The 12,900-nt window shown below is 41.3% G+C and overlaps 1 protein-coding gene across 2 annotated transcripts in view; it reads left to right on the top strand.

The window, feature by feature from the left end:
- The window catches only part of rad17 (RAD17 checkpoint clamp loader component), a 52,048-nt gene extending 39,365 nt beyond the window's left edge, over positions 1-12,683 (top strand). For both annotated transcript variants that reach the window (XM_072388578.1, XM_072388579.1), the window contains 3 exons: positions 4,591-4,711; positions 5,119-5,176; positions 12,172-12,683. In XM_072388578.1, the coding sequence (XP_072244679.1) occupies positions 4,591-4,711; positions 5,119-5,176; positions 12,172-12,355 (363 nt within the window). In that variant the 3' untranslated portion in view covers positions 12,356-12,683. The remainder of the gene's footprint in view (positions 1-4,590; positions 4,712-5,118; positions 5,177-12,171) is intronic.
- Positions 12,684-12,900: the final 217 nt, after the last annotated feature.

A 12,900-nucleotide genomic window follows, 5' to 3' on the forward strand; every position in this document is an offset into this window, starting at 1 on the left:
TAATGTAAATTCAAAAGTTATTAAAAAATGGTCAGACAAGACAAGGTTATGAGGGAACACTGTTAACTGTTCACTCTCAATGCCATAAGTCAGCACAAGGTCAAGGGTATGATTAAGGCAGTGAGTAGGTCTGTGAACACTTTGAGAAAATCCAATAGAGTCTAATATAGAATTAAAGTTAATATTTAGGCTGTCATTTTCAACATCTACATGAATATTAAAGTCACCCACTACAATGACTTTATCTGTACTCAGCACTAACTGGGATAAAAACTCAGAGAATTCAGACAGAAACTCAGAATAAGGGCCAGGTGGACGATACACAACAACAAACACAAGAGGTTTTTGTGATTTCCACTTTGGGTGGGAAAAACTGAGAATCAGAGATTCAAAAGAGCTAAAACTAATCTTGGGTCTAGGACTGATTAGTAACCCTGATCTGAAGATAGCTGCCACTCCTCCTCCTCTGCCTGTGGTTGGAGGAACGTGAACATTTAAATAGTCAGAGGGAGTTGATTCATTAATGCTAACATGATCCTCCTGCTGCAGCCAGGTTTCTGTCAGACAGAAATTTATCAAGATTTATCAAATCATTCACTAACAGAGACTTTGACGGGAGAGATCTAATATTCAGCAAACCACATTTAATAGTTTGATGTTTTTGTTCAGTTAAAATTTTTGTTTTAAATTTTTTTAGCACAAGAGGATTTGCTCCTTTTGTGTTTTTTTATGGGGTGGGGCAGCATCAGGTGGGAAGCCACAGAGAAGTGTGTAAGACTACAACTCTGCATCCTGGTCTCAACCCTGGGTTGTCATGTTTTTGGATGACTAATAAATTCGTCCATATTTCTAGAAATGACAGCAGCTCCTTCCAAAGTGGGATGGATGCCGTCTCTCCTCATCAGACCAGGTTTTCTCCAGAAAGATTGCCAATTATCCATGTAGCCCACGTTGTTTGCTGGACACCATCTAGACAACCAGCGATTGAAGGAGGACATACAGCTAAACATGTCATCAGTGGTCAGATTTGGCAGGGGTCCAGAGAAAACTACGGTGTCCGACATTGTTTTGGCAAAACTACACACCGATGCAACATTAATTTTAGTGACCTCCGATTGGCGTAACCGGGTGTCATTACCGCCGACGTGAATAACTATTTTACTGTATTTACGCCTATCCTTAGCCAGCAGTTTTAAATAGGATTCTATGTCGTCCATTCTGGCCCCTGGAATACATTTGACTATGGTCGCTGGTGTTCTAAGACCACTATAGAGAGGGAAGGTGTGTGTGTATGAAATTTGTAAGATGCTTTCAACTCTTGGTTTTTTTTTTTTATGTAAAACTTTATTCAGACCATCCTGTGCCACGAAAGTCCCAAAAACCTCTCTGGCTGAGATACAATGAAAGGAATGACTTGTATGTACTCTTCTCTATGTGACCCAAAAATTATCTGAAGTCAGATGTTTCCACTTGTTCACAAACTTAACATAAAAAATTCAACTGCCCGGCAATAACATTTTGCATAAAGTTGAAAGGGACATATGCAGTGATGGAGCTGCAGCGTGTTTGCCGGTAGTCTACAAGCAATTTGTAGAACAAGCTGTCTTGATAATGAAATTCAGTACTGTGCCTACATTATGAGAGAAGAGAAGTTTTTAAACGAATGAATGATATGAATTGTTAAAAAAGTTTAATTGAATCCCATTTCCTGAAACACAGCCAATGGGAGTGTGGAAGACAACTCTAGAGGTCAATTACTCAAGTTACAATCAGGTGCGTTATCTACAAAGAAACTGCTCTGTTCCCACTGTTTTTCCGTGTATTTCCGAGTGGCTATGGTTCTGAAATGGAGCAACCATCAGCTACCTCCTCTACATGGATGATATCAAGCTGTATGCCAGGTCTGACCAAGACATCAACTCATTGATACACCTCTCTAGTAAATACAGCAAGGACATCAGGATGCCATCTGAAATAGACAAATGCGGAAAATGACATCTAAAAGAGGCAAAGTGATTGAGCGCACATGTCAAAGTATCCGACTCCTCCCTGTCCACTCCCCTACTTAAATATGCAAATCATATTTAAATGAGCCCTGCACCCTCTCTTTGCACGATCAGAAAATAAAGAAAAAAGAATGAGTAAGACAGGGGAAAAAAAATAACTTAATGGAATGCTAGATGGAGATACTTTCTGAAGTGGAGGCCCGCAAAAATGTGCTCTTTGGCACGCTGTCCTATGATATAAGCAGCAAACGTAAGAGGAGTGGGTGGGAGAGCGTTAGTGAGGCCTTTAATGCTGTGGGGTCTGAGAAGCACACACAAGCAGAGGTGAAAAAGAAGTGGTTTGATATTAAGGTGGATGTGAAGCGGAGACTGGCTGCCCACCGCCGAAGTGTGGCTAAAACAGGTAGTCAACAGAGAGTCGGCACAGCTATGGGTGACACTGCTCTCTCAGGGGTGGTGGGTGTGGGAGTGTGGGTGCCTCTGATTAAAGGTGAATACCTATATTTGTGTAACTCACAACAAACGTGTTCATACTTTATGCACAGGGTTATTAACACTTGCACACAGAGACGATCAGGGGCTTGTTAGAAAGATCTTAAGCTGTTGTTTAACCTGGAAAAAACAGCAAGTTACTAATTTTAACCACCAACTATGATGCTATGATGATAGAAATTGGGGGCACACATGCTCAATGCACGTCACGGGGAATAATATTAGGACAATTACACGGATAAAATTACTCACCAAGAAGCCACCCATCGCGCACAGTGCCAGCTTGTGGTCTGTTCCCAACAATTTTGTTACTGAATGTATGAATCGTGCGTTGAACCAGGCCACCCCACAAAGCATTTGTGCATCACATACATTTGTACATTGATGGAATGAAAATGTTTACTGTTGATATACAAATTATCATGTGATGGTGCTTTTATATCACTATGTGTGCCGATAGCTCCGATTACATTAGGAAAACCGGCTCTCGCTGCAAATTGTGCTTCAATGTTGGCCTGTTCAACTGCATTGTGGGGATTTGATATACCTGCTGAGATGCAGATAATTCCGTCCCACTTGGGTGGTATGGCTCAGCTCAAGGTCGACTGGCACAGTCCCAATCGGTTGGCCAGCTCCCTCTGGAATGCCCCGGTTGCTTAAACCCCAGTGTGCACATCTCCTGTGGCGCAAGCAGCGCATGGCTCCTCCCTGTGTTTTGCACCGTTCCAGGAGGATTGCCCTCAAAACGGCTGATGAGCCAGTTGTCATCATGTGCCAGCAAATCAGTTCTGTCTCTTAACACACGCTCTCTTCCAATTGCACCATTTACAATGTCTTCCATCACCACTAAAGCAGCCATTGTTTTTAATGGTATGCACTGCAGCACTTTGCATGCTTTTATATCCACTCGTGTAATTGCAGACACATGGGTGTGTTAATTGTTTATCAGTGATAATTGTTCATGTGTCTCAGATGTGAACATCACATTTATTTATTATAACAGTTTCCCAACATCGCCAAATAATCACTAGCTGTAGAAAAGTGCGTACGACAGCCCTGAAGTTGGCGTGAGGCACCGCACATTTCCACTGTAATTTCGCTCTTGATACATCTGATTGTTTGACGTGAAAAAGTGCGTACGCCACTTTTTTGTGCGTACGCACCCTTTGTACACGAGGCCCCTGGTGATTGTTGACTCCGTCTGGGACCCAATCAAGGACTTCTCCATGGCAACCTGCTGTGGTATCACGATGACATCCTGTGAACCGAGACACTGGTTGGGAGCCAGACTTAGCAACTCTCTGGGCTTACACTCTTCCCACGCCTTCAAGTTGTTTTGTGTTTTTATGTGTGAAGCGAGCAAATGTTTGCTTATGTTTTGAGTTCTATGTTGGATGGTGAGCTTATGTTTGCTGTTCTTGATGTTGCTGAGGTTTTTTTCCCGGCCCCACATTGTACTCCCCAAGGAGCATAGTCTGGATGCTGTGTTTTTCCACCTCCCCTCTCCCCTTTGCAACTCTTTAATTGTGCGCATGTGCGTTAGCTGCAAGCTGCTTGTTGCAAAAATAATTTCCCTCTCAGGGGATTAATAAAGTATTTTCTGATTCTGATTCTCTGATAGAATAGAACTTCATTCGCTGCTCCACCACTGTTCTGAGAGGGTCCAGCTCCCTGCCTATCACAGAAGTGGCCATTTTCACCAGTTTGTCCAGGCGTCTACAGTTTTTGTCTGTAGTGCAACTCCCCCAGGAGAAAACAACATAGAACAGTGCACTCCCAATGACCATGTGATAAAACATGCACATCATATCACTGTAGACATTAAAGGACCTGAGCCATCTCAGGAACAAGAGACCCTCAAGCTCCGAGGCCTCTGGTAGAGGACCCGAGCCTGAAAGGGTGAACACCCACAAGAAGGGCAAGGGTGTAGGTAGCTATACCCCCAACATAACTACCTCCAGCATATACACTCTCCCCAACATTTGGGCAATGTTAATGGTCATCTGCTGGTATTTATGTGTAGCAGGTCAAAGTAGATTTAAAAAATACCAACTGTAAATATCAGTGCAGTGACAGTCACTGTTTCTTATAGCACCGTGACAACTGCCTGGCTGCCCAGTCCCTGTTCATGAGCTTCTGGCTTACACCAGTCAACCTGCATACTCAACTGCTGCCATATCTGGCCAAACTCATCCACCCTCTGAGGAACCAAGGTAACACTCTCTCACACATGCACTGAAAAAGTAATTTGCTAAGCTACATCTGCTCACATCATCCCATTAGTATCAGCCATTGGCAATTAAAATCAAAGGTCTGTGTAAAATGTGATTAAAAGTATCACATTCTGTTATCGACCTACTTTAAATATAGTAATTATTGTTGTACTTCATCTCAAGTTCATATTGTTGAATTTTTTTAAGACTGTTATACTTTTTCACTCAACTTTCATAAAAATGTATTGATGAAGAAAACATTTTTTAAAAATATTTTTGAGTATTCGCAATTAATTGACATGTTGTGGCATCTCATAATAATCCATGGAGCTTTGTTAACTATTTGAATGAATGTGACTGTTGATGAATGGTAACTCATGTGTCATTCCCTACATTTTGTTCCCAAGCCCAGATCAATTTTATCCAGGATGTGGCTCAGATGTCATTGAGGAGATACCCCAGCAGGTACCGCACACCTTTGATCTTCATGCATTGCCATTTGATTCAAGAATGTCAGGGGGTCTGCCGTAGAACAGAACCAACCAGCTTCAAACAGCAGTAATCTATACTGTAACCTTCTGAACAGCAACTGCTGAAAGTAAATCAGCAGTGTGTTGAGTGCGTGGAGTCTGCACAATTTAAAGAGCATACACTTAGATATCCAACACCAGAAGAAACATATGTGCACTTTAACCACCTCGTTTATGTAAACGCAAAAAGGTAGTTAGGGATGGGAATTGTTAAGAATTTAGCAATTCCGGTTCCACTATCGATATCATTTATCGATTCAGTTCCTTATCGATTCTCATCCAGTTATATAGTAAAAGATATAACTCTATATATCTAACTCTTCCTCACTCTTGCACTCTTCCTCGTTAAGTAAATGTTAGGATCAGAAGGAAGTTATTCACACAGTGGGATATGTCACCAACATTATTACAACAGGGCTCTGAAGTTTTGAATGCAGGCAAGAGTGACATCCACCCCCCACCCTCCGTTGGGCGGCCCGGTTGGACGGGTCACAGGAATGGGGGTCTTTCATTCATAATATTATTATGGGCATGCCAAGAAATGGCATGACCATATTGCAACCTCCATATTGCAACCTCCCCACTAACTAACTACAACAAAAGTAAATAAAAGTAAATACCCCCTGCGGAGCACCCTAAAAAAAAATCTGAAAAAAAAAAAAACGTACGAAAAACCCTTTTGGCAGGCCCATATTGCCTATAAGTAGGTAAAAAAAATAAACACACCCTGTGGAGCAGTGGATGCGTGCCAAGAACTTCCCTGAAATAAAATTGCGGGGAAAAAAAACAAAAGTCCGAGAAAAAAAACATTTTACATGTAAAATTCGGCTACTTTAGCTAGCATTTTGCTAACAAGCTAAAGTCGTAAAAAGCCCGCTACCAAGCAGCGGGTGTATATTATGGCCCCACTCTGATATATAAAAAAAAAAAATCCGGAAAAAAAAACATGAAAAAAGAAGGCGATTTATTAGTATCTAGAAAAGTTTCCCTTTTCTTTTTATTATTATTATTCTGCATGCTTTTTCGTCCGTTAATGCGGCTCGAACCGCAACGTGAAGCCATGCATGGCATACATCAATACGTGTGTCTCCACGATGCCTCGATGGGCATTACTTTTATTGTTCAAAAGTGTTACCGTGGCAATGCTAGGTGCCGAAAACCGGGAAAAAAGGTCGAAAATTTGCGCGCTTATCGCTCGGCTATACTTTATCGTAGAGACATCGTTCAAACTTTCAAAGACTCAGGCTGATGGGTACTAAGCGCCCGTACAACCTCATTATGCGAATTATTACGCTTTTTGAGATTTTGAACTTTGAATTTTTAAAAACCGTCATTTTGACTTTGGCCGCTTGTTGCTAGGCAGCAGGTTGTCGTAGAGACATCATTAATATATTCCACGACTCGCCCCACTGTGGACTACAACACATTCAAATCTCATGAAGCTGTGATTACATTTTTTATTTTTATTTTTTTTTGTCCAGTCATCCAATGAGGATTCTGAACATTTTGTTACCACGAAAACGAAAAAAATTAATCTGTTAATTCGGCCCGAACCAAAACTCGCAACCCACGTAATGCATACGTCATTACGTGCGTCTCCATCGTGCCTCGATGGGCCTTACTTGTCTCAATCAAAAGCGTTACCATGGTAACGGTAGAAGCCAGGAAGCGAAGAAATTTGGACGCTTATTGCCTGGCCCAACTTTACCGTAGAGACATCATTCGTGCGTTCAAACACTTGGGTCGCTTCGTACTAAATGGTCATTAAGCCTCGTTACGCTAGGTGCTCCGGTTTTTGCGATAGCTAAGTTTAAATTTTAAAAAAAGTGTAAATTTGATTTTGGACGCTTGTTGCTAGGCAACAGGATCCCCAACCCGGGACGCGTTGTACTACAACATATTTCAGTCTCATTATGCTGGCTATTACGGTTTCTGAGAAATTTAACGTTAAAATTTGCCCAACCGTTAACATGAGGCTTGTTACCGTGGCAACACAAATCCTATGCATTCCTAAGGGGGAGCCTCAGAGTGAATGCAATATAACCAGAGCCACCTCAGACATAACCACAACCAACCAACTGATCCTATGAGGTTATTATGCCGATTTTTGGAGGACTTTTGCTTGACCGCACTATAACGTAAAGACATCGTTCAAATGTTCAAACACACGGGACGCTTTGGACTACAACATATTATGCTGGCTACTACGGTTTTTGAGATGTGACACTTTAAATTGGTCATAATTTTAATGCTAATGATTGACATGCTGATTTTGGAGAGGCTTTGCTCGGCCAAACTTTATTTTTTTATTTTTTTTTAGATTTTTTTTAATTTTTTTTGAGAATTTTCAACGTTACTTCTATCGTAATTTGAATACTAATGAATACACATGCTGATTTCGGAAGCCTTTTGCTCAGCCATAGTTTATCGTACACACATCGTACAAACATTTAAAGACTCGGGACGATTTGGATCATATTGTAACCTCATAAGCAAAGCAGCAAGGGGGCAGAAATGGGCAGTAGGGCATGCCCATATCAAAATTTCCAGAAATTTTCTAGTTATTGTTGTTGTTATAAATAACTGCTCTGCTCAGACTCATGGAAGACGTGCTTGTTTCCTGCCGTTTCCATAGCGATAGCAGCGAGCCAGAGAAATTGACACTATAATTTTTTTTCAGCATGATAAATAACAACGTGTGGCGTGAGTGCGTGACAAAAGACCTGAAAGCGTGACTTGAGAACCCTGTTATAATCAACAGCCACCTGGAAGTTTGACATTACATGGGACTTTTGAGACGGAGGACGCTGTGCCACAAGCTCCCCCATTAGATTTTCCACCATCGCTTAGCAGCGTGTCAAAGACTTTTCTTCAAGAACTGGTTCTCAATTCCCATCCCTAAAGATAGTGTTGATGCATAATGATGAACTTTATTTTAGTGTTACAAAGTGCTTCACATAGAAATTAAATCTAGTAAAAAGTAATTGAAACTAATCAATACAACAGTGTAAAATATGATACAATTGCAGGGCAGTTTTCCATTTAATCAGTAAGAACAAAATAAGAAAAATCAGCAAAATTTCTCCAATGAAAGTACTGTGTGTTCTTAGAAGAATTTTTTAAAAATAACTAACTCGAGACCTGATCTTCTCAAGTTGCTTGCTCCAGAGTTTTATGGTCCTCAACCACAAATGCTCCTTCACTTATGGACATAAAGTCCTCTGCTGGCTGTATCATAGGTTTCATATGGGCCTGCCAGAACTCTACATACAGACCAATATGATACTATCAATAAGAAGGTGAAACATAATGAAGGGCTTTAATAGTCAATAGATCTTAGAAAGATTTTAAAGTTAATTATGAAATACACTGGGAGCTATTGCAAGGGGGCCAAAATAGGAGTAATGTGTTGTCTTTTCTTGGTTCTTTACTGGTTTGTATGGCAGCTGAATTTTGAACAATCTGCAGCCAGTGAATCGATTTTTGGTTGTGGCAAAAAGAAATTGATGAAAGGCGTACGGAGATGAAAGCGTGCAGAATGGCCTCTTTAAAAGATAGATCATGTTTTAAAAATATTTCTAAGCCTATAAAAACTCAACTGCACAGGTTTTCTGGTGTGATGTTTAGGACTCAGGTTACTGTCAAACCAAACAGCGGGTTGTTTGCAACAGGCTTTATGTGTTCTCCGTGGAAGCCAGCAGATGGTAGTATTTGTTTTGCCAATTACTGCTAGGATTGAGTTCTAGAAAATCTTGAGACACACAGTTTTTAAGTTTTTAATATCTTATAGGCAGTCGTGTACCACGATCAGGCTCTAACAAGGAAAAAAACCTACAATGTGTCTGGGTAATGTGACCAAGAGGAAGCATGTTAAAAACCAAATAAAAGCGCTCCTAAAACTGACCCAACAAGATTACATATTGTTTTCCACAGCCAGAGACAGTCACCTAGTTTTGTTGTGTTGTTTGCATGGCTTCATTTCATACTTGGAGGGTTTCGGAAGGGGTGTATAAGCTATCATCATTCTCTTTTGTGTTGACCCTGACTGAAAAAAAGAATCTTTGGTGGAGCAGTTAACAAACTTTTAAAAGATTGGAAGTGTAGCAGAGGCGGAGACATTGTTGAAATTTCTAACAATCGCCATAAATTCATTTTATTTTATTTCAATTCAATTTTATTTATATTTCGCCAGATTACAACAATTGTTATCTTAAGGCACAAATTTGTTGTGGTGTGTTTGTAGCCTGGCAAAAGAGTTGTTGCAAAGTGTTACAGACAGGGTTAGCACCGGCACCAGATAATTGTTAACAAGCACCACGATACCTCCATCTTTGTTTTTCTGCTGCTTCTGATGTCTCTGTCTGTCTGTCTGTATAGAGTAACATTGGAGTCTGGTATATGCTCCTGCTGCCATGTCTCAGTGAAACTAATAATACTGTATTTTCAATATTTCTGCTGTATCCTCATGAGCGCTCCAAAGATTGTCAAATTTGTTTTCTTGTGATCTCACATTCACCCTAAGAACAAGGAAAATTGTTTAAACTCCCTCTTGCTCAATATCTACGGCATTTTCTCGATAGCTTGACAAGGATTTCACCTGTTATTCCAGGCATTAGTTTGGTTTTGGAAAGCTCAGTCAGAAGCTCCAGTTTGTGAACAACTGATCTTTTTGCATGGTCACTCAATCACTCAAGCAGCACAGCTTCAAAATCAGCATAGAAAAAATACATGAGGTCGTCAGCATGGATGTGTGTGCCAAGTTTCATGACCTGGAGATGATGATATGGCTATCAAACCACAAACGCCATAACACAACATTCGCCAAGTTTGAAGCCATCAACATTAAATCTGTAGGAGGAGTTCGATCAGGTGTGGAAAAAGGCAAAATGGCAACAATTTGCCAGTTCAACTCAAAATGTGAGACTTCCTGTTGATCCGATGCCATAAAGTCCAATGGTTGTTTTGTGCGTCTGGGCATGACGTAGTCGTGCAGCGAATTTTGTCCGGCTACGCAAAACTAACCCCGATGTGACGTGTATTTAGTGAATCAGTAGGGGGCGCTACAGAGTCCCTTTGAAGCAACTTCACTATGATGTAGTGTACACGAGGCCTGACACGCATGCCAAAATTGGTGAGTTTTCACGCACGCGAAAGCACCGTAAATCGCGTCCAATCCACATACAATAATAATTAAAGCTGCAAGCAGCGATGAGCGGGTCCGAGCACGTGCGCACGGTATATACGCTGGACTCCGTCCGATGCGCAGCCGTCCGTCAAGTTTAGAGCAGGATGTGAGAATCCCGGCCAGGCGTAGTACCACCGGACGTAGAAAGTGATGTTTGTGGCCACCAGCAGGTGGTGCTATAAACTTGTGTAAGTTTGGTCATATGTATGTGTTGTGGGTGGAGCCCAAGTGGAGCCTATGAAGTTTGGTGAAGATCGGACAATGAATGGAGAAGTTATCAGTGACTTATTTGGCCAACAGTAGGTGGCGCTATAAGGTTGTGTAAGTTTGGTCATATGTATGCGGTCGGGGTGGAGCCCAAGTGCAGACTATAAAGTTTGGGGAGTTATAAGTTATAAGTTATAAGTGAGTGTGTTTTGTGGCGAGCAGTAGTGAGTCCTCAAAGTTTGACGGTCTGCCACGGCCACAACCTTCAGACTGGAAAAAATTTATGGCGAGTTTCACAGCTCGGACCCTAATAATAATGCCTTGAATTACAATAGGGCTTCGCTGCCTTGCAACTCGGGGCCTAATAATAACGGCTTGAAGAACAATAGGGCTTCGCTGCCTTGCAACTCGGGGCCTAATAATAACGGCTTGAAGAACAAGAGGGCTTCGCTGCCTTGCAACTCGGGGCCTAATAATAACGGCTTGAAGAACAATAGGGCTTCGCTGCCTTGCAACTCGGGGCCTAATAATAACGGCTTGAAGAACAAGAGGGCTTCGCTGCCTTGCAACTCGGGGCCTAATAATAACGGCTTGAAGAACAAGAGGGCTTCGCTGCCTTGCAACTCGGGGCCTAATAATAACGGCTTGAAGAACAAGAGGGCTTCGCTGCCTTGCAACTCGGGGCCTAATAATAACGGCTTGAAGAACAATAGGGCTTCGCTGCCTTGCAACTCGGGGCCTAATAATAACGGCTTGAAGAACAATAGGGCTTCGCTGCCTTGCAACTCGGGGCCTAATAATAACGGCTTGAAGAACAAGAGGGCTTCGCTGCCTTGCAACTCGGGGCCTAATAATAACGGCTTGAAGAACAATAGGGCTTCGCTGCCTTGCAACTCGGGGCCTAATAATAACGGCTTGAAGAACAATAGGGCTTCGCTGCCTTGCAACTCGGGGCCTAATAATAACGGCTTGAAGAACAAGAGGGCTTCGCTGCCTTGCAACTCGGGGCCTAATAATAACGGCTTGAAGAACAAGAGGGCTTCGCTGCCTTGCAACTCGGGGCCTAATAATAACGGCTTGAAGAACAATAGGGCTTCACTGCCTTGCAACTGGGGGCCTAATAATAACGGCTTGAAGAACAAGAGGGCTTCGCTGCCTTGCAACTCGGGTCCTAATAATAACGGCTTGAAGAACAATAGGGCTTCGCTGCCTTGCAGAAAAGCTGAGCAGGTGGCATTGACAGTCTATATTTTTAAGTTTTTTTTCAGATGTATGTATTATCTTTGTTTGAAAGCCCATGCTGAGTGTGTGCATTGTGGTCCATAAGTTGTGAAACCAAATGGAGGTCACAGATTGTCTCCAATCACACTTGTAGTTTAACACACATAACATGAAGCACTAATTGGATACAATTGTATGGTGTCCTGTTAATGTAAATATGCTATTAAATTTCACACAGGTGTTTTTCCATAAATATGGTCATGCATTACTTTTCCACAATATCTAAAATTCTCTCTTTGGCTTTGTAATGTGTGTAGATTAAAACTGGAGACTCTAGCAGACAAAGAGATGGGTCAGCTGGAAGAAGAAGAGGAGGAGGAGAAGAAAGGAGGTCGAGGTGGGGCTGATGACAGTCAACCAGCCAGTCTGCCCCAACCTGTTATAAACCAAGTTCTATTGGAGGACGAGGATCTGATCATAGAGGAATATACAAGTGATTAATCCAAACAGCTCCACCATTCTTTCTTTGCTACAGCTTTTTTTCATGCTGGAATGTTTTTTGTTTGTTTTATATGTATATTATGTATATACATATATATAAATTATTGACTGTTATGTGAAAAGATTCATGCTGTGAAATAAAAAAAGATGATTCCTCTCTCATAAGAAGAAAATATTTTTGTCAAAGTTATTATAGTTCTTATATTACTAAATAAATTTTGATGCTTTTCTTCACAATTGTGATTGCAACCTCTTTTTTTGGCTTCATATAGATGTCATCTTCAGCAAAAGTTCAAAGAAGCTTATCCATAGAAACCTAAGTGTGAATCTGTTGATGGCAATCTGTTGTAATAATCTTCTCAAGTGGCACTAACAGATCCATAACATCCTAACAGATTCCATCAGTTGAGACAAATAATTACAGTATTTTAAATGCATGTTTAGCACTATTTTTTCTTAATATTTTGAATTATTTTTTCTCTGTGACTGTTGAAGCTCAAGTAACCTCTTATGGACCATAAACAAGAACGACTTATCACAAACTT

Source organism: Leuresthes tenuis, unplaced genomic scaffold, assembly GCF_036924035.1.
Source record: "Leuresthes tenuis unplaced genomic scaffold, fLeuTen1.0.hap1 SCAF_6, whole genome shotgun sequence".
NCBI classification, from domain to species: domain Eukaryota; kingdom Metazoa; phylum Chordata; class Actinopteri; order Atheriniformes; family Atherinopsidae; genus Leuresthes; species Leuresthes tenuis.